Below are 19,953 nucleotides of genomic sequence, written 5' to 3'. Positions count from 1 at the left end.
TCTGTAAGATCAAAATTGTTATACGTAAAGACATAAAAGAAAAGCACGATATGTATGAGACTTTATCAGAATTTATTGACTACAGGCAGATATATACAGATGGTTCCAAAAATGCACTTAGCACTTCAGTGGCTTTTTACGATTTGTCAAATAGATTTGGTCACGGTTATAAAATTTCAACTTTGGCTAGTATTTACACAGCAGAAGCAAAAGCTATATTTTTAGCATTAGAATACATAGAAAAACAGGTACTATATTCGAAATGGATTATAATTACAGATAGTATGAGTGTTCTTATGGCATTAAAAAATAACACATTCATTTCATCATCAAACTACTTAATTCAAGAAATTCGTAATAAATATTATCATCTCTGTACTATATATGGAAAAGATATTATCTTCATCTGGACCCCTTCACATATTGGAGTGTTTGGGAATGAACAAGTAGACACTTTGGCTAAAATTATTAATTCAAGTGCTGCTCGTGTTCAAGATTTACCCCTTTGTTACTCAGATTGTAGTATTGGAATACATAAAATCGTTACAACTAAATGGGAGGAGCATTGGACTCAAATATTACAGACTAAAGGCAAATGGTACCGCAAAATTAATTGGCGTATTGGAAAACCGTGGTTCTGCAAAGGAAAGGACACAAACAGAAAATTTTACACCAATATTTGTAGATTACGAATCGGCCACGGACATTTCAACGAACACCTGCACCGAATGGGCATGATCGCTTCCCCATCATGCACATGGTGTAACTCAAATACAGCCCAATCTCTACATCACCTTTTTTTTTGATTGCTCTGAATTTGTCATTCAAAGACACATTATGTTTGACGAACTTAGGATTATCTTCAAAAAACCCGAAAATATCCCGCACTCAATCCCGCTTCTCTTAAGATTTCCTTCTTGTTTCAAAGCTATTTTCACTTATATTACTACAACATTCAAGGAGCTATAAGAATACTTTTATTGAATTGCAAGACAATGATTTTTTATAATTATTTATTTTTAATTTGATAAATCCACTGGTTTAAGAAAACTCAAGAAAAGATATTTATGAAAATGTACTTACCGGATTTGACAAATGAAATATTGAAGATTATGACAATAATTGAAGCGACATTAGAAAAATAAAATTCCAGACAAATTATCTTTTTGAAGACTAGGCAGCATGGTCTCCGACCTTAGCCTGTTCCAAACGGAACAAACGTACTAAAAAAAAAAAAGGAACCAAAATCACTCGTTTTGAGGTGAAATTTAGTCGTGCGATAAATAATGATTTTTTGATAAACTACGAGTGGTAAATTAGTTAGATATAACAAATTAAATGTGACAATGGTTACTATAATTAAGAACCAGTTACTGAAACATCTATCAAGGTACGTTTTCCATGTTTTTAATATATACGTTTATGTGTTTTATTCTAATGTTATAATTAAATTAATAGGCATAATACGCAATTAACAAACCCTTATAAATTGCTTCCTAAGACGTACTTGTCACGTATTTAAATTGTTCTTGTGTCATTCGAAAAAAAAGTTCTTTGTTTCTCACTTATGATTAACTAATCAAGATCTTACAACGTTTATGTACACAATATTCCTAAGATATACCATACCATTAATAAATTATGTTAACATATCCTTAGATATACCAAGAACCTGTCACCAGAGCAGATATCTCTCTCAGCACTCCGTGGATCTGGGGAGCTCCAAGATCTGACTTTGGATGAAGATTTATTGACAGACCTACTGGAGCTCCCTGGTTGGGTACGGTTGACATCAGCAAAATGCAACAGAGCTACATTTAGAATACAATGGACGAAGCTAAAAACTGTCCCCATAGTACTGGTAAGTTTCAAAAGAATAAATCATTATTATTGATAGTATTAATAACCACTGTTCATGTTGCAACTTCTTGATGTATGTATACAACAGCTTTGCCTGTGTGAATCAGTTTATAAAACTTCCTATAGGCATGTTAATTTAGAATGTTTCAAATATATTTTTAAAATCCATTCATAGGCATATTTAGAGAAATAGGGGGGAAGGGACAGATTATGCCATGCCCACACCAGAATTGTTTATTGCCCATCGCAAGATGCAAGTAAAACTTCACAAAGATATGTCTCAGAATACATATGCACATTTTTTGAGAAAGCAACCCATGCCCTAGAAAATAATATTAAATATTCCATTAAATCCAGCCAGTATTTTTAGCTTGAAAAGTAACAACACCAGAAGGGGACTTTGTACAAAAGTCGATTGCTTGGGTACCTCTGGGCCATTCGTGTTTTTACTGTGAAGCAGTTGTGTTTGCATGGCTGTGTTTCGGTTTGAAAGATGGGATATGGCAGTGAATTTACAGGGTACAGAGGAATAACACCTGAGTCCTCAGGAATGGCAACACATGGGGGGTATCATGGGCGAAACAGTATACTCTGTTATGTCCATGGTACTGCTCATGTCTATAGGCGACGGTTACCACTTTCCATCTGGTGGGCTGTCAGCTTGTTTGCCATTCTAAGTTGTAAAAAAAAAGCCTGTCAACTTAAAATTATTGTATTGAAGTGGTCCTTTATCATTTTATTTAAAAAAAAAAAAAATTATAAACCAAGAAATTAACATTCCAAATACATATATATTTTTTTATTAAACGTCTGAATCAATATGGATTATTAATATTTTAGGTACTACTAATATAATCTACATGACATACATGTCTCACACTTGACATGAGCCCAGTAAGTTTACTGGCTTTGTATCAAGAATTATTCAGATAATACTATCACTATAATAAAATTTAATGTTATATGTAAATATAAATATAAATAATGTGTTTTTGGTCATGTCATAATAATGGCACAATTTTATCTTTCTGTCACCATATTTATCTGTTTAAAAAAAAATACCCTAACAAATTATATATATTCTTTATTGCACTTAAACAATATATTCGACAATTAGTTTAACAACTTGTTAGCAAGGGAGGGAGGAGGCATTTATCTATGGCGAGAAATGTTATTTTAGCTTGGCTAAAATTAAATTGGCTTTCAGTTTGAGAAACCACATGTAACATTCCATAACCTACTGTAACCTATTACTGTCAAGCAAGATGTATGCTTGTTGAAAATATCTTTTATGGTGTTTTGCAGTATAAATATTTGATTTAATATATTAGGCTCTATAGTTTGTCACATTTCCCTATTTTTTTTTTGTAACATAGGGAGCAAACTAGCATGTGGCTCACCTGATGGTAAGAGATTACTGCCACCCATGCAACAGGTACCTGCAACATTAGAGAAATTGCAAGTGTGTTGCCAGCCTTTTAAGAAGAAATATGCTCTTTTCTTGAAGATTTCAATGTCGTATCTGTTCGGAAATACTGTTTCTGGATAAAATAGCATTTTGCATAAAAAAAAAAAATTATTGATGATAATAGCCTATGCTAACGGTATACACTGGTGGGACACCAGTAAGAAATGATAGGTGAGAATGAAAAGGCAGGTCAGTTAGCCCATCGCAATGCATACACCTGATGGTTTCCAGGGAATACCATGTAAAGGTCGACCTGACAGGATATATTGCTAGCAATGTAATCATCAAACGATCAAATAATCCACATTACTAACAATCAATGCAGTATAAATATTTGATTTAATATATTAGGCTCTATAGTTTGTCACATTTCCCTATTTTTTTTTTTTGTAACATAGGGAGCAAACTAGCATGTGGCTCACCTGATGGTAAGAGATTACTGCCACCCATGCAACAGGTACCTGCAACATTAGAGAAATTGCAAGTGTGTTGCCAGCCTTTTAAGAAGAAATATGCTCTTTTCTTGAAGATTTCAATGTCGTATCTGTTCGGAAATACTGTTTCTGGATAAAATAGCATTTTGCATAAAAAAAAAAATTATTGATGATAATAGCCTATGCTAACGGTATACGCTGGTGGGACACCAGTAAGAAATGATAGGTGAGAATGAAAAGGCAGGTCAGTTAGCCCATCGCAATGCATACACCTGATGGTTTCCAGGGAATACCATGTAAAGGTCGACCTGACAGGATATATTGCTAGCAATGTAATCATCAAACGATCAATTAATCCACATTACTAACAATCACTTCCCTCTCCCCCCGCTTTTGGGTATTTCATTTATTGGGTGATAATGGAATGACAACCCCTTTTGCGCTATCGGTATACGCTGAGTGATGATAAATGAGGATGAAACAGATCAGTTGGCCCATAGTGACGAATTCATACAGAATTGACCAAGATGGTTTCCAGGGAGAACCGCTTGGAGGTCGACCTGATATTGATAGCAATGGGGACTAACCTTCCCATTACTAACAATCCCATCTGGTTCCATACTTTGGTTGTTCATGGAAGAAAATATCCACATAAACGCACGGTGGAGGACCGCCACTCATCGAGATGGTCGAGATGAAATTTTAAACCTGACGCTAATAATAAGAAAGTGGTTTTCTCATACTTACAATAGATAATGAATAATGTATTGTTTTTATCTTAACTCCCAAACAATAGATGAAAGATACCTAAACATTGTTGTGTCGAATTAACAGATTGATTGCCTTGTGCGTTGTAAGGTTGGCTGAACATGTTGACCTTGATCTTAACACCAATCATGCAAACAGTTGTATCAAGGATAATAATAGCAAGAATTGAATTGTTATGTATTGAACTTTACAAAAAATATTTTTTTTTTTATACAACTTAGAATGGCAAACAAGCTGACGGCCCACCTGATGGAAAGTGGTAACCGTCGCCTATAGACATGAGTAGTACCATGGACATGACAGAGTATACTGTTTCGCCCATGATACCCCCCATACGTTGCCATTCCTGAGGACTCAGGTGTTATTCCTCTGTACCCAGTAAATTCACGCCATATCCCACCCTTCAAACCGAAACACAGCCATGCAAACACAACTGCTTCACGGTTGAAACACGAATGGGACAGAAGTACCCAAGCAATGGACTTTTGTACAGTCTCCCTCTGGTAAATTATTGCATCAAGTAAAAAGAGTGTTATTTCTCTTTTTATATACAGTAAATATTAATGAGAAGTGATACAAAAGGCGTCCTTATCGCTAAGCAATCTCTTACAGACAACCTTTGGGTATAGGACATTGAGAAAAAGACAAAGGGTAGGTAGGTAGGTCCAAAGTAAACCCTAGCAACCCTATTCCTAGCAATATGGCCCGATTAGGTCGACCTCCTTGCGTTTCCTCCTGGACCTGAGACCATCGTATTGAAACCCAGGTGTATTCATCATGATGGTCTAACTGACCTGCCTTTTCATTCTCACCTGTCATCCTTCACTGGTGCCCCGCCAGCGTATGCCGTTAGCACGGGCGGGGCTATCATTCCATTATCATCCATTAAAGAAAAAGGTGCAATTCTACTAAAAAATTACTTTATATTGATCCTTAGAATAATAATTTCGTTGTAATAACAATTTAAAGATGAAGAGGCGGTGAATGGTGTTTCAAAATAGATTCCACTGTCATTTTAAATTATACTTAATTTGTAATACGTTTTTGGTTCATTGTTGTCAGAACTTGGACGAGGTCCACATAGCCCTGGAAGTATGTTCGGAGCCGCGCGTCGTGAATGCGAGCGCAGCTGGAGCGTTGCCTGTACCCGGCAAATACAGTTATATACACAAGGTAAAGTATATCGTATTATTATATATAGGAAATTTTTAGAAACACATATATATATATATATATATATATATATATATATATCTATATTTATATATATTATTTAATGAAATAAGTTTACTGTTTGCTAACTACGCACAGTGAGGTCGATGACTCATTGTGCATATACAATATCAATAATGAGTTAGACAGCCTTATCAAATTTTCGATAAACCTAAATACACGTTAAGTATAATGATTGTGTATCTATAGCATAAGGATAAAAAAATTTAATCATGGCGCCACACGTGAGTACTTTATAGTACGTTTATTGGTGCCACATAAGACCTTGGCCCTCGGGAGTATTGGAAAATAATGCTTTAATTTAACAATAATCATTTCAGCCATTTACTATCCACTGCTGAACATAAGCCTTCCCCATAAAGGGAGTTTTGCCATATGTGTGTGTGTGTATATATATATATATATATATATATATATATATATATATATATATAAACCGATCAATTGTGTAATTACGCAAATGTGAAAACGATTCATAAGTATTGTGGGTATTTTTTTTAATTTTAATGGGTGATAATGCAATAGTAACCCCGCCTGTGCTAACGGTATACGCTGGCGGGGTACCAGTGATAGATGATAGATGACGATGAAAGCAGGTCAGTTAGCCCATCGTGAAGAATTCCACGAGAAGTAACCACGATGGTTACCAGGGGGAACCATGTGGAGGTCGACCTGATTAGTAACATTGCTAGCATTGGGGCTATTAAGCCCCATCGCTAATAATCCCTTTCACCCTAGTATTGTGGGGTATTAGAAACTGATAGACATATTTAATTTCTTTTTTTTTTTTAATACACACCTATAGAGGATTAGTTGTAAAGGGAAACTTAGTTATTATTATTATACTTATGTATTCGTATTTAATTTCCACAAAATAAAACCGACTTCGATTGTTGAAAAAACAAAAATAATGATAACCCCATGTAACCAACCAACCAACCAATGATAACCAACGGTATTATGTTTATTTTATTCAATTAGATATAATTAATATAATAAAAATAAGAAGAAGCATAATGCATTCTTCTATTGCTAAATTGTCTTGTGCTTAAGTGAATTAGTAACTAGAAATATTTTGTTATAGTTATAGTAGTAAATAATCTGTTTAGATATTATGGGATTGACATGTTAGCAAACAAAAATCCCAAATTTAATGTAGATAAAAAAAGTTGGCCATATTTTTATGTTTTGTTTTGTTATGTTGCAGGTAATAGACGGAATCTCAGTGGCTGTGAATCAAGTGCAAATAGACTTCAATTGTGATGCTTTCACCAGCAGTGTTCAGGTAGCCTATCTTACTAATATATTTCTTTCTTTCTTTCTAAATTGTTTGTTCAGGTAGGATATTTGTTTTAATAATATAATTTTTTTCTTTATAAATTGTTTTCCATAAAAAAAAAAAGATTTGAATCGTGGCAAAACCAGTTATTTTGATTTAAAAATTAAATTACTGAACTAATTTTGATACAATTGCTATGAGACCAATCTTTATATATTTCCTTTCAGATGAAAAAAAATTTTCAAACTCCGTTTACAACTGACGAAGTTATTAGGTTTGTTACATAAAAAAAATATACATATGAATTAGGAACCTTCTTTTTTACTTTGATTTAAAATTGTACTACACAATATCTGTACATGGAATATATATATACATATATATTTTATACAACTTAGAATGGCAAACAAACTGACGGCCCACCTGATGGAAAGTGGTAACCGTCGCCTATGATACCCCCCATGCGTTGCTATTCCGGAGGACTCAGGTGTTATTCCTTTGTACCCTGTAAATTCACGCTTCAAACCGAAACACATGCAAACACAACTAATTCACGCTTGAAACACGAATGGGACAGAGGCTCCCAAGCAAACGACTTTAATAAAAAATAATATAAGGTGCCCTTATAAGGGCAATAGAGGCCGAAACAATGATTCTTGTCTATTTGTATGTTTGTTCCGGCTTCACGCAAAATCTTCACCAAATTCGATGCGATTTTCACAGTTGTATTCCTAAAGAGCTAAATTAAAATCTTGTGTATTTTTATCGTAATACGTCATCAAGAAACAGTCTATTTCATTAGATTTCCTATTCTGAATTCCACGCGTACGAAGTCTTAGTAAAAAAAACTAGTATATGTGATATAATATGAGATTCCTTCCAAAAAATACTTTATTCTTGACAAAACAATAATGGCAACCATATTAAAAGGGTATTCAAAGAATTATAAGGTCTGTGTGATGCAAGGTCCCTATGGATACTAGAAATTAAACAAGCATTTGGCCAGACTAGGACTAAGCACAACAAATGTTTGCAAATTCTGCCAAGTTAAGATAGAAACGTCGGGGAGAAAGGGATTGTTAGTAATGGAGGCTGAGAATCTCATTGCTAGCAATATACCCAACCAGGTCGACCTCCACGCGCTTCTCCCTGGAAACTATCATGGTTAATTCCTAATGAATTAATCATGATGGGCTAACTGGCCTGTTTTCATTCTCATCTATCACCCTTCACTGGTGCTCCGCCAGCGTATCCCGTTAGCGCAGGCGGGGTTACCATACCATTTTGACCAATCAAAAAAAGAAAAAAAAAAAGATAGAAACATCATAATACATTGTGAATGTAGTCTAACCCATACACAAATTATATAAAATATTATTTTAACAATTTTCCTTTACCATATTTTCAACTAAGTCAACAGTCTCTGTTATTATAAATGCTTGAATTTTTCATGGAAATTTCTAAGCAGTTATAAATTTCCTTTGATTTCAGATCTCAAGAGTGACGGTGGAGTCACGGACGCCTGAAGGTCGGAAAGGAGACCTAAGACTGACTAGAATCAAATCGCCCGACACTGGACAGTTGCTTATATTTAAGGTATATTTGAATTAACAGTTTTTACTCGCGACTTCGTTTTTATAGAGGATAAAAAATATCCTATGCCTTTCTCCTTTCCATATATTACGTGTATATCAAATTTTATAGTAATGCCTTACTATTATTATAACGCCAATATCTAAAAAGAAATCAAACTTACTTTAATTTTTTTTTTTTAATATTGATTATTTATTTATAAGGGATTGTTTATTTTTTTTTTCAGGAATTGGAATGGCAAAGCGCCCGAATAGAAGCTAAAGCGCACGGCGTGGCGGACGCTAACCTACCGCCACTGCGGTTGTTGTTGGGCAACACACACTGTCGCATTGTCATCAAGAAGAGATTAGCAGGTAAATGAAAGATGTTGACGCTATGGGTAGCTCATACATATTTTAATCACAATATAACAATATCAACTATATATATATATATATATATATATATATATATATATATATATATATATATACATATATACATATATATATATATATATATATATATATATATACATATATATATATATATATATATACATATAAAATATGTATCATCATATCAGCCCTTAACTGTCCACTGTTGAACATAAACCTCCCCTTATTGGTGATGTCGTCAGAGAAATACTGTAGCCCATACTACGCCCTCCCTTAGTCGCCTCTTACTTAGTGGCCTCTTCTATGCCAGCAACCACAGGGAAAAAATAATGTTTAGTTATTATATTTTGAAAAAATATTGTTTGATAAGCGTGGCTACTACTAAAACCCCTAGCAAAACCCCTCTTATGAAGGAAGGTCTATGTTCAGCACTGGACAGCTAATGGCTGATATGATGATGATGATAGATAGATAGATAGATAGATAGGTAGATACTCTTTATTGTTTCCTCCAAAAGATTACAATAGTAAACTTATTATAAATATAAACAATTACAATGATAGTATATGACTTTGATATTACAATAATATTCGTGTGTGTGTGTGTGTGTGTGTGTGCGTGTGTGTCGGCGCAGACTGCAGCGTGACTGGGTCGCGGCTGGTGCTGCGGCCGGAGCCGCTGGCGTGGGCGCTGACGGACGGCCAGCTGCGCGCCGCGCTGGCCTGCGCCGCCGCCCTGGCGCAGCCCGTGCGCCGCGCCACCGCCGCCGCCACCAGGGCCAAGGCGCTTCGCAAGGTTACATTAACATTGACATTGACACAATATCAGATACTTCCTTCCTTTTGTATATTTTATATTACGAGTTTAGATTATATAGATAGTGTCTCCATACAAATGCTTCGAGAGGGGGGAAAGGGATTGTTAGTAATGGAGACTGAGAATCCCATTGCTAGCAATATACCCAACCAAGTCGACCTCCTCGCGGTTCCCCCTGGAAACTATCATGGTTAATTTCTGATGAATTCGTCATGATGGGCTAACTGGCCTGTTTTCATTCTCATCTATCACCCTTCACTGGTGCTCCGCCAGCGTATCCCGTTAGCGCAGGCGGGGTTACCATACCATTTTCACCCATAAAAAAAAATGCTTCGAGAAAAGCAAAAATGTAACGTTTATTACCAATATTGATGTTACATAGATCGAGGAGCCGCGCGAGCAAATACAGAGCCGGCCGCCGACCGGCGACCGCGACCTGCTGGCGCGCATGTTCGCCAAGCACGACGTGCGCGAGACTTCATATCATCTGCTCGCGCCCAGGATAGACTTGCATCTCTGCGATGATCCTGGATGTGAGTATTACACTGGCTTTATACATTACATTATTGCTTTTTATTTTAATGGATGATAATGAAATGGTGACCCCGCCTGCGCTATCGGTTTACGCTGGCAGGGAGGGATAAATTAATTAATTCGACGATAAATTAGTCAAAATGGTTTCCAGGAGGAACCGCGTGGAGATCGACCTGATAAGGTATTTTGATACCAATAGCAACAAATAAAATCAGGTCAGTTAGCCCATCCTGACGATTGAACAACTTACCTAACTCAGATATATCTGGAAACCATGGTAGGTTCCAAAATAAAAAGTACCCCGTCTCCATCTCTTTTCTAAATGCTATGTCATCTTTGTTCTAAATACTATGTCATAATTGGTTGACACCATTACGTTACAGGCGTAACGAATGTATGTACATACATACATACGGTTGAAGTGTTAAATTGTCAAGAAATAACTAACTCATTACTAGCTTTTACCTGAAACTTTGTTCACATGATCGTTACGATTAACTTTTAAAATTACACATTACATGGTGTATAACTAATAATATGGCTGTAATATTCTTTTACTCAACTTTTTATTCCACCATAAAAATATACAATGGCAATTAAAAAAATCAAGTGAAATACAGTAGCAAAGAGATTAAAATACATACGTAAAGGTACAAAAGGCGATCTTATCGCTAGGGCAATCTCTTATAGACATCCATTGGTTAAAGGACAATAATAATAATAATAAACATTAAGGATAAAAAGTAGTCTATGTCCTTATCCATCTCAATGAGTATTAATTATTTATTTATTTAACTCTTTATTCCACCAAAAACATAAACAATGACATATAAACAATTCAACTTAAATACAGTAGCATGATATACAGGTTAAAATATACATATAAAGGTACAAAAGGCGGTCTTAGCGCTAGGGCAATCTTTTACAGACAACCTTTGGTTGAAGGAGAGCACATAGAACATATATTTATTTGATTTATTTATTTTTATTACTACTTATAATAAATATCAAAATCATTGGATAATCTGTAAAAGCGACAAGAGATATCAAACAAACATACTTTCACATGTACAATATTAAAGATACACCACTATTTTGTCCGAACAGTGGGCAGATCTGAGAAGCCGTCGCTTAGCAATGGTGGCGCGCTGCAAGTGACCCTAGTCAGCATGCAGGCAGACCTGTTCCCCTATCACAAGGCGGCGAACGACAGGCGGCATTGGAGAGGCTACAGGTGACTACAATAGAAAATTTGTATTAAGACTATGCAGAAAATCATTTGTAATGAAAGAAATATCGCATATATCCTTTATTCATTTGTATGTAATTTATACATTAGTTTTATATTTATATTATAAAGGATCAAAGTATATTAATATTTTACTCTCTTATAACAATTTCAAAATTTTCAATTCCATTTCAAAAATTTTCTTTTTAAAAACAAGAGAAATAGAAGGAATTAGTGTGATCATTCAAGTATAAATATAATTCACGTACGGTTTATATTTCGACTAGCACTAAATATTTATAATCCAAATTTAACCTTTATCTTATCTAATAAAACGAAACGAGACTTTAGTTTCTCATGACAAATTTGTGATCATTAAAAAAAAATTCGTAATCTAAACGGTACTGCCTGCCCTAGCGGTATGCGCAGGCGGGGCACCAGAGAACGATAAATGCAGGTCAATTGGCCCATCATGACAAATACAACAGGAAGTAGCCACGATGGTTTCTAGGTGGAAGTGTGTGGAGGTCGGTGGATCCGATTGCGATGACGATGGGAAATTTAAACCTTATTACTAGCAATCCCTTTCACTTATGATATATATTAAGTAAGAGGCGACTAAGGAAGCTAAATGGTCGAGGGATGGGCAGCAGCATCCCTCTTAAAACATCTCTAAAAGCCTTTTACCAGAGGGAGACTTTGTACAAAAGTCGATTGCTTGGGTACCTCTGTCCCATTCGTGTTTCAACCGTGAAGCAGTTGTGTTTGCATGGCTGTGTTTCGGTTTGAAGGGTGGGATATGGCGTGAATTTACTGGGTACAGAGGAATAACACCTGAGTCCTCAGGAATGGCAACGCATGGGGGTATCATGGGCGAAACAGTATACTCTGTTATGTCCATGGTACTGCTCATGTCTATAGGCGACGGATACCACTTTCCATCAGGTGGGCCGTCAGCTTGTTTGCCATTCTAAGTTCTATAAAAAAAAAAAAAAAAAAAAAAAAAAAAAAAGCCTATCTGCAATTGTCAACCCGCCTGCCAACCGTAGCAGCTACTGACAAATCACTTCTTATCTGGGAGACTATTGTTCAGAACTGTACAATTAACGGCTGATAATAATAATATAATAATACAACAATTTCTATGTTCCAGAGAAGCAGCGACACCGCATAGTCAGTGGTTGTCACAAGCATTGTCGTCCTTCTGTGGGACGCTACTCGAGTCGCTGGACCCTAGACCTATTGTGCCTAGTAATAAGGTACATAATAACGTTATTACTCATCTCAAATATTCGCTCCTGTTGGAGATTCGATAACTTTTTAAATACGTGTATGTGTGTGTATACATACGGCTATGCGTGTTTGCGTGTGTTTATGTATGTACACCATAATATGTTTTATCACAGCTGTATATATTTTATAGCAAGCGAGCCATACTGAAAAGCCTGAGGAGCCGGTGTCAAATGGTATCAGTCACAAGCCGGCGGCCGCACGAAACAGCGCTTCCAACACTCCGTCCACTAACTCTACTACCTCACAAGGTAAACAATGTTATTTATTGCTTGCAATTAAAGTGTGGAACCAACTCTCAGCAGCAATATTTCCGACCAGATAAGGCATTAACAAGATTTCACCTTTAAAAAATATTCATATTCCTTCTTAAAAGTCCAGCAACACATCTGCAATTTTTTTGATGTTGCGGATGCCTGTGAGTGACGGTAGTGACTTACCACCGCTCATAGGCACTCGCAACATTTTCGTTTGCCCCCTATGTTATAAAAAAATGTAAAAATACCTTAAATGGCACAACAAATTAGGTATTTATTAAAATGAAATGTACTCACGAGTGTTTTTTTTATTACTTATTTAATAAAAAATTGCTGACTTTACTTAGTTTCCAATAACGTATAGTAAGCCATAGATTCATATTACAAATTTAAAAAAATTATGCATTACGTTGTATAACTACTATATACTAATATATAAATTTTATAATAACATCAAAGTGTTCAAAATCCCTCCCAGTGTCGACAATCACAAACATTAAAATTGAATATCCCACTGGTAATGTTTTGTGATTAAAATTCTGGGATGCCATGTAGTGCAGCCATAAAATGGGCCTTCCCTTCATTCCCAGGGAATTTAATAATCAAGGAATCTTTTTTTTTATATACAACTTAGAATGGCAAACAAGCTGACGGCCCACCTGATGGAAAGTGATAACCGTCGCCTATAGACATAACAGAGTATACTGTTTCGCCCATGATACCCCCCATGCGTTGCCATTCCTGAGGACTTAGATGTTATTTCTCTGTACCCTATAAATTAACGCCATATCCCACCCTTCAAACCGAAACACAGCTATGCAAACACAACTGCTTCACGATTGAAACACGAATAGGATAGAGGTACCCAAGCAAGCGACTTTTGTACAAAGTCTCCCTCTGGTAAGTTATTAACTTGTTGTTATGACTATATGTTTTAGTGCAATAAAGTAACTATATAAAAGTATAAGTGTAAAGTCTGGTAAAGTCTCTGCAGAAGCATCTCTCTTAAAACATCACCAAAAACTAAGGTTGTCAACCTGCCCACGGAGCGTGGCACGCTCTCAAGGGGGAGGCCTATGTTCCGCAATAGATAATTAATGGCTTATATTCACTTTTTGAGAATAATTTTATGCATAATTTATTTTAATTATTATTAAAAACGTTTTGAGCCTCATATATTATCGATTATTACAAGCCTCAAAATAACGAGACTAAATACATACAGACAATATATTCAAAGTGTATCTTATCATTGATTTCAGCGTCTCCCACAAGAACCCGCATATTAGAGCAACTCGGTAAACTGATGACCACTTGCCTCGTACTCAGAATAGACGACTTCACAGTTAACAAGGTATGAATGCATTTTTTATTTTATGTGTTACTACTATACATGATTAAGAACTTTTGAATAAAATTACTACAGAAAGTCGCACCAATATCAAATGAAATCAATATGGAAAATATGAAAAAAAAAAACTTGTATTTATAGTAATTGAAAACATACATACATACATACATATCTGTCACGCCTGTCTCCCTTTAGGGTAGGCAGAAACAATGGAACGCCAAATGCTTCGATTTAAACAAGCCTCTTTCACTTCCTCCACATTCATCAATCTTTTCACAGTTTAAAACAAAAAGGATTTTCTGTCAATGATTATTATCATTTCAGACATTTCTGGCCGATCATGTCAACTCTAAAAACGTGTTCCTATTTTAAATAGTTTTCTACCTTATATCGTTACGACAAATTAACACGTAATATTATTAAACTTTGTTATCATATCACATTATCTTCGACTTCATAAATTACAGTATATTGTTTGGATAGGTGTCGACAGGATCGCGGTCACGCGAAGCGCCGCGACCTCTAGTTGCGGCAGAGAAGGCCACGCTACCCGGCGATGCTGGTCTCCTACATGCAGAGCTCACTTTCTTCTACTATCCTGGCGATGTGTGCTTCCCTGGTATGCAACTGCACAATTGAAATTGATATAATAAGTAGTATTTAAGTAAGCTAGTTGTATTTAAATAATATTGACAGTTTTCTTTACTTATCTATTTTTATTTTGTTTATTGAAAATATTTATTGACATTAATGACCTACATGGATTCTTATATGTAAATAAAAATATAAATTCAGATTAAACGTTTTACTTTAATTTCAAACTGTCAAATTAGTTTATTATCGTATATTGTGCGAATGACCAGATAGCATGGGGAATTCCATTCGCTCCAAAGTGAATAAATAACAGCAAGTAAATTCCAAATAGTAAAACTCGAACGTTGATCCTTCGAACCGGATCATTTTGGTTATATAATATATAATAATGTGTTGTGCTAACGTGTGCAGTGCCGGCGCCGAAGCTGTACGTGCAGGTGTCGCCGGTGCGGGTGGCTCTGGACACGGCCAGCGTGGTCTGGCTTGCCGCTTTCGGGCCACACGTGGGCCGCGCCCTGGTCTCCTCTATCCCCGCCACCGCCGACTCTGAGTCGTCAGCGTCCGCCGGACCGTACCTCGATGTAAGGATGGAGGCCATCATGCCCAAGGTATTACAGATTTAATTTTAGTTTCTTACTTATTCTATCTCTTTGTAGTATCTCACGTTCTCATGAGGTTTCGGAAAATTTCTTTTATATAACCGTTCTATAGTAGATTTTATGAAATCTGGGCCCCATCAAATGTACACTATACATCCATAATATATTCCCATTTTATATATCTTTTCTTATAATTAAACTTTATTTTTTATCACGAAATAAGTTAATAACTTAGCAACTGCAGCATAATGTTAAACATGGTGGCACATCACCGTCATTTTAATTGATATTGCTTGTGGCAATAACATAAGGAGATTGTTAAATGACTATCAGAAACCTAACCTATTTTAAGTTTGCTAACTGTAATATTTTCATATAAAAAAGCATAAAAAAATATAAAAAATTTTTTAGTGTCAAAACACTGTTTATTAAATTTCTTTTATTCTATGTTCCCAATAATGCACCTTTTTCCCTTCAATGTTTGAGCTACTGTACAGTGATCAGACCTAAAATAAAACATGTCATGCTTGTCAATCCCAATAGGTATTTTTTTGCAGGTGGTGTTTTTTTATGGATAATAATGAAATGGTAACCCCGCCTGCGCTATCGATATACACGGGCGAGGCACCAGTGAAAGATGATAGGTGAGGATAAGACAGATCAGTTAGTCTACCGTCACAAATCTAACAATGAATCGATCACGATGGTTTCCAGGGGAACCACGAGGAAGTCGACCTGACAGGGTATATTGTTAATAAATAGGGTTGCTAATCCCCATTACTAACAATCTCTTCTTCCCCCTACAGGTGGTGTTAGAAGCGGGTTCTGAGCACATAGCGGCGCAGCGCGACCGGCCGCGCGAGCTGCACCTATGCACCGCCCGCGCCACGCTCACCAACGTGCGAGATTCACCCCGCGCCAGTTTGTACCACCACGTTATACCATCACATCACATCACACTTCACTTCATCACACCACCACACTCTTATATTAAAAATTTTTGTTCCACAAAAAAACATAGACTGCAATTACGTTTGTCACAGTTGTTGTTGTAATTTTAAAACTAAGCTACTGTCCCAATTTTGGTAAAATTTCTATATATTTCTGTATATAAAAACAGAGATTACGCTCACAGATTTTTTATTTGAAAGGTTTTTAAAGTTATTTATCTAGTTGAAAAGATTTTTCCAAATCGATTCATGACAAAGTTTTTAGGTAACAAACATAAAAAAATACAGCCAAGTTAAGAATCTCCTTGTTTGAAGATGTTTAAAAATGTGGTGTCTTTCTTTTTTATAAAAATTTTTTGGCAAATAATTGCCTAGTAATAGATTTTTAGATCAGGAATTGAGTTATTTGTATACATTAACAAGGTATTAGTGAGGGATGATAGGTGAAAATATACATTTGTTGGAATTTAAGGGTTTGGAATTGTAATAGGTATATTTAACTGTTGGAGATCACACATGGAGTGTGATCCTTCTTGCGAGTGATACTCCTCCATTTCTGTCTTCTTCTTCTTTTCATTTAAGAGTTTCCTCTTGTCGGTGCAACTAATTCATGTATCTTCCTCCAGCCAGCTCTATCCCAGGCCATATCCTTTATCTCCCTATACGACATGACGCCTAGTGTTTCCTTTATCTGTCTCATGTAGTTATTCCTCGGTTTTCCTCTTCCTCTTTTGCCCTCTATCTTTCCTTCTACTATGCTCTTAAAAAAATCGTCATGTCGTATAAGGTGGCCCAGCATTTTGCCTCTTCTATTCTTTATTATTTCTGTCTATATGAGTTTAAAATAAGAGGTCCATTAAAATTGCACGGGAGAATGAATATTGTGTTGCGTAAATTGTCAGCTTTTTTTTTAATTATTTTTTATACTTTTACATTGCATGATTTATGAGTATGAATCATAAGAGATAGGAAATAACGCCATCGTTTGAATAAACTAATGATAATTTACCTAATTTATCTCAATATTTTGTAGCTTTTTTATGTGGTACAAGCATAGGTTAGAATATATTTTTCATGACGTCATTATTTGCAGGATTTCACAATTTCAAGTAACTGTAATAACATTTTCCTAAATACCACCTACCTCTGTAAACATCAACATAAACTAAACATTATTGCAGACACGGCCGGCACTCGCGCCGACTTGGCGTCTATCCTGGCGGCGCTGCGGCGGGCGGCGCCTCCCCGCGGAAGCTTCCCCTGCTCCTCGGACGACCTCGACCCCATACACGAGCAGTTCCTACTGCACGCTGATAGTAAGTTCATACATTATACACCTTTTTACATATACTCTTTCCCGTGGGTGTCGTAAAAGGCTACTAAGGGAATTTCATGATTAAGATATGGGTAGCAGCGTCACTTTTTTAACATCACCAAATCCTAACTGCGGTTGCCAACCCACCTGCCAAGTATGGCAAATACTGGCAAATCCTTTATGAAGGAGGTCTATGTTCAGCAGTAGACAGTTAATGGCTGATATAATGTTGATGAATTATGATTATTAATTTTACAAAACAAAATGAAATATAAAATATTAGACAAGGTTAATATTGCTTCATTGTTGTTACATGATTTGAAAGAACAACAATATCCTCAGCCCTGAAATAATCAAATCGCATTTATAATATAAGTAAGTTATTAGAAAAGATGATAGAATAATTAATTTTCGCGTTGTGTACACATATTTTAAATACACAATCGAGAATTAACGCGATGAAAAAATCTTTGCAAGTAAATAGTACCTACATACCTGCTTCTTTATTGCAGACGTTTCGACGTGGGTTGCACCACGTCGTGATTACAACAATCGGGACGTTTGTGTATTTAAAACTTCTTTTGTTTAGAATCATAGGTTTTTTTTTTAATTTTTCATAAACTTAGCGTGATCTACAGCTCTTCACTTCTAGCTACTGAGGCCTGGTAATATTAAGATGTGTGTGCACAGACCTGGACGACATAGAGCGAGGCAGCGCGATCTCGTCGGAGCTGCTATGGCGGGAGAACAGGGGCGTGTGGTGCCTGCGCGTGGAGCCGCTCTGGGCAGACTTCTGCGGCGCGCGCGCTACTAACTACAAGCCCGCGCCGCTGCTGGACGCCACGCCGCTCACCGCCTGGGTGAGTCCTGGGGACCCTCCCCTGCTGCGCTAATTGGAGGGGGGGAGAGGACACTGTATCAGTGGGTAGGTCAACTTTATGCTCGGAACACGTCCCCAAAATGTGAGTTGTTAAAGGATTTAAGAGAAGAGTGCATTTTTTTTACAACACAGAGGGCAAACGAGCATGCGGCTCACCTGATGGTAAGTGACTACCACCGCCCATGATCACCCACAACACCTACGGCATTGCAGGTGTGCTGCCGTCCTTTTAAAAAGGAATATGCTCTTTTCTTGAAGGTTTCTTTTCTTTCACTATTTTACGTACAAACCTACTGCACAAGCTTGTCTAATATTTTATTCAAGTTCCATGCTGCAAAATGTATGCATATACTTATTGTAAATCACGCATCAATATTTTTCAGATGTGTTTCGAAGAGGGTTTCTCTCGTATATACGTAGTGGCACGTACTTGCGGGCTGGCGGGTTTGCAGTTGAACCACTACCAGATGCTGTTCCTCATGAGGCAGATGGAGAAGATCTCGGAGATGATGGCGTGGTTGGCACACGACGCCGCTAGACAGCCGGACGCTGATGCGGGGTTAGTAGTTTGTTACATGTATTGAAAACTTCAAGTTGATCACAGTGTAAGAAACAACCAGTAGTCCAAGCCCTTTTTTATGTCCCAAACAATTACATAACAATTTGGGTCATGTAGGTTGGTTAAACTATGTTCATTGGATGACAGTAAGATACAGTTCTTAGGTTTTTTTTGATGGGTGAAAATGGTATGGTAGCCCCGCCTGCGCTAACAGGGTACGCTGGAGGAGCACCAGTGAAGGGTGATAGATGAGAATGAAAACAGGCCAGTTAGCCCATCATGATGAATTCATCAGGAATTCACCATGATAGTTTCCAGGGAGAACTGCGTGGAGGTCGACTTGGTTGGGTATATTGCTAGCAATGGGATTCTCAGTCTCCATTACTAACAATCCCTTTCCCCCCAAGTATTAGTATTGATCCATAGAAAATATAAAATTTTAATTATGTCTATCCATTGTTTAATAGATAAGCTTTGCTTTGTTTAAAACCGTGAAGCAGTTGTGTTTGCATGGCTGTGTTTCGGTTTGAAGGGTGGGATATGGCGTGACTATTTACTGGGTACAGAG

General features: G+C 36.6%; 1 protein-coding gene across 1 annotated transcript in view; it reads left to right on the top strand.

Annotated features, from left to right (window-relative positions):
• Positions 1–1,234: 1,234 nt before the first annotated feature.
• LOC113512188 (UHRF1-binding protein 1-like) overlaps positions 1,235–19,953 on the top strand; it is a 40,452-nt gene continuing 21,733 nt past the window's right edge. Inside the window, exons 1-18 of the mRNA XM_052893997.1 lie at positions 1,235–1,390; positions 1,660–1,861; positions 5,593–5,703; positions 6,971–7,048; positions 8,534–8,638; positions 8,862–8,988; positions 9,647–9,807; positions 10,211–10,361; positions 11,470–11,596; positions 12,744–12,849; positions 13,014–13,131; positions 14,400–14,491; positions 14,972–15,107; positions 15,494–15,690; positions 16,488–16,602; positions 17,813–17,947; positions 18,637–18,806; positions 19,210–19,385. Coding sequence (XP_052749957.1) covers positions 1,347–1,390; positions 1,660–1,861; positions 5,593–5,703; positions 6,971–7,048; positions 8,534–8,638; positions 8,862–8,988; positions 9,647–9,807; positions 10,211–10,361; positions 11,470–11,596; positions 12,744–12,849; positions 13,014–13,131; positions 14,400–14,491; positions 14,972–15,107; positions 15,494–15,690; positions 16,488–16,602; positions 17,813–17,947; positions 18,637–18,806; positions 19,210–19,385 — 2,351 coding nt within the window. The 5' untranslated portion in view covers positions 1,235–1,346. The remainder of the gene's footprint in view (positions 1,391–1,659; positions 1,862–5,592; positions 5,704–6,970; positions 7,049–8,533; positions 8,639–8,861; positions 8,989–9,646; positions 9,808–10,210; positions 10,362–11,469; positions 11,597–12,743; positions 12,850–13,013; positions 13,132–14,399; positions 14,492–14,971; positions 15,108–15,493; positions 15,691–16,487; positions 16,603–17,812; positions 17,948–18,636; positions 18,807–19,209; positions 19,386–19,953) is intronic.

This window comes from Galleria mellonella, unplaced genomic scaffold (genome assembly GCF_026898425.1).
Source record: "Galleria mellonella isolate WM207_F2 unplaced genomic scaffold, CSIRO_AGI_GalMel_v1 utg184, whole genome shotgun sequence".
NCBI classification, from domain to species: domain Eukaryota; kingdom Metazoa; phylum Arthropoda; class Insecta; order Lepidoptera; family Pyralidae; genus Galleria; species Galleria mellonella.
This window is presented reverse-complemented; position numbering and strand designations above follow the sequence as displayed.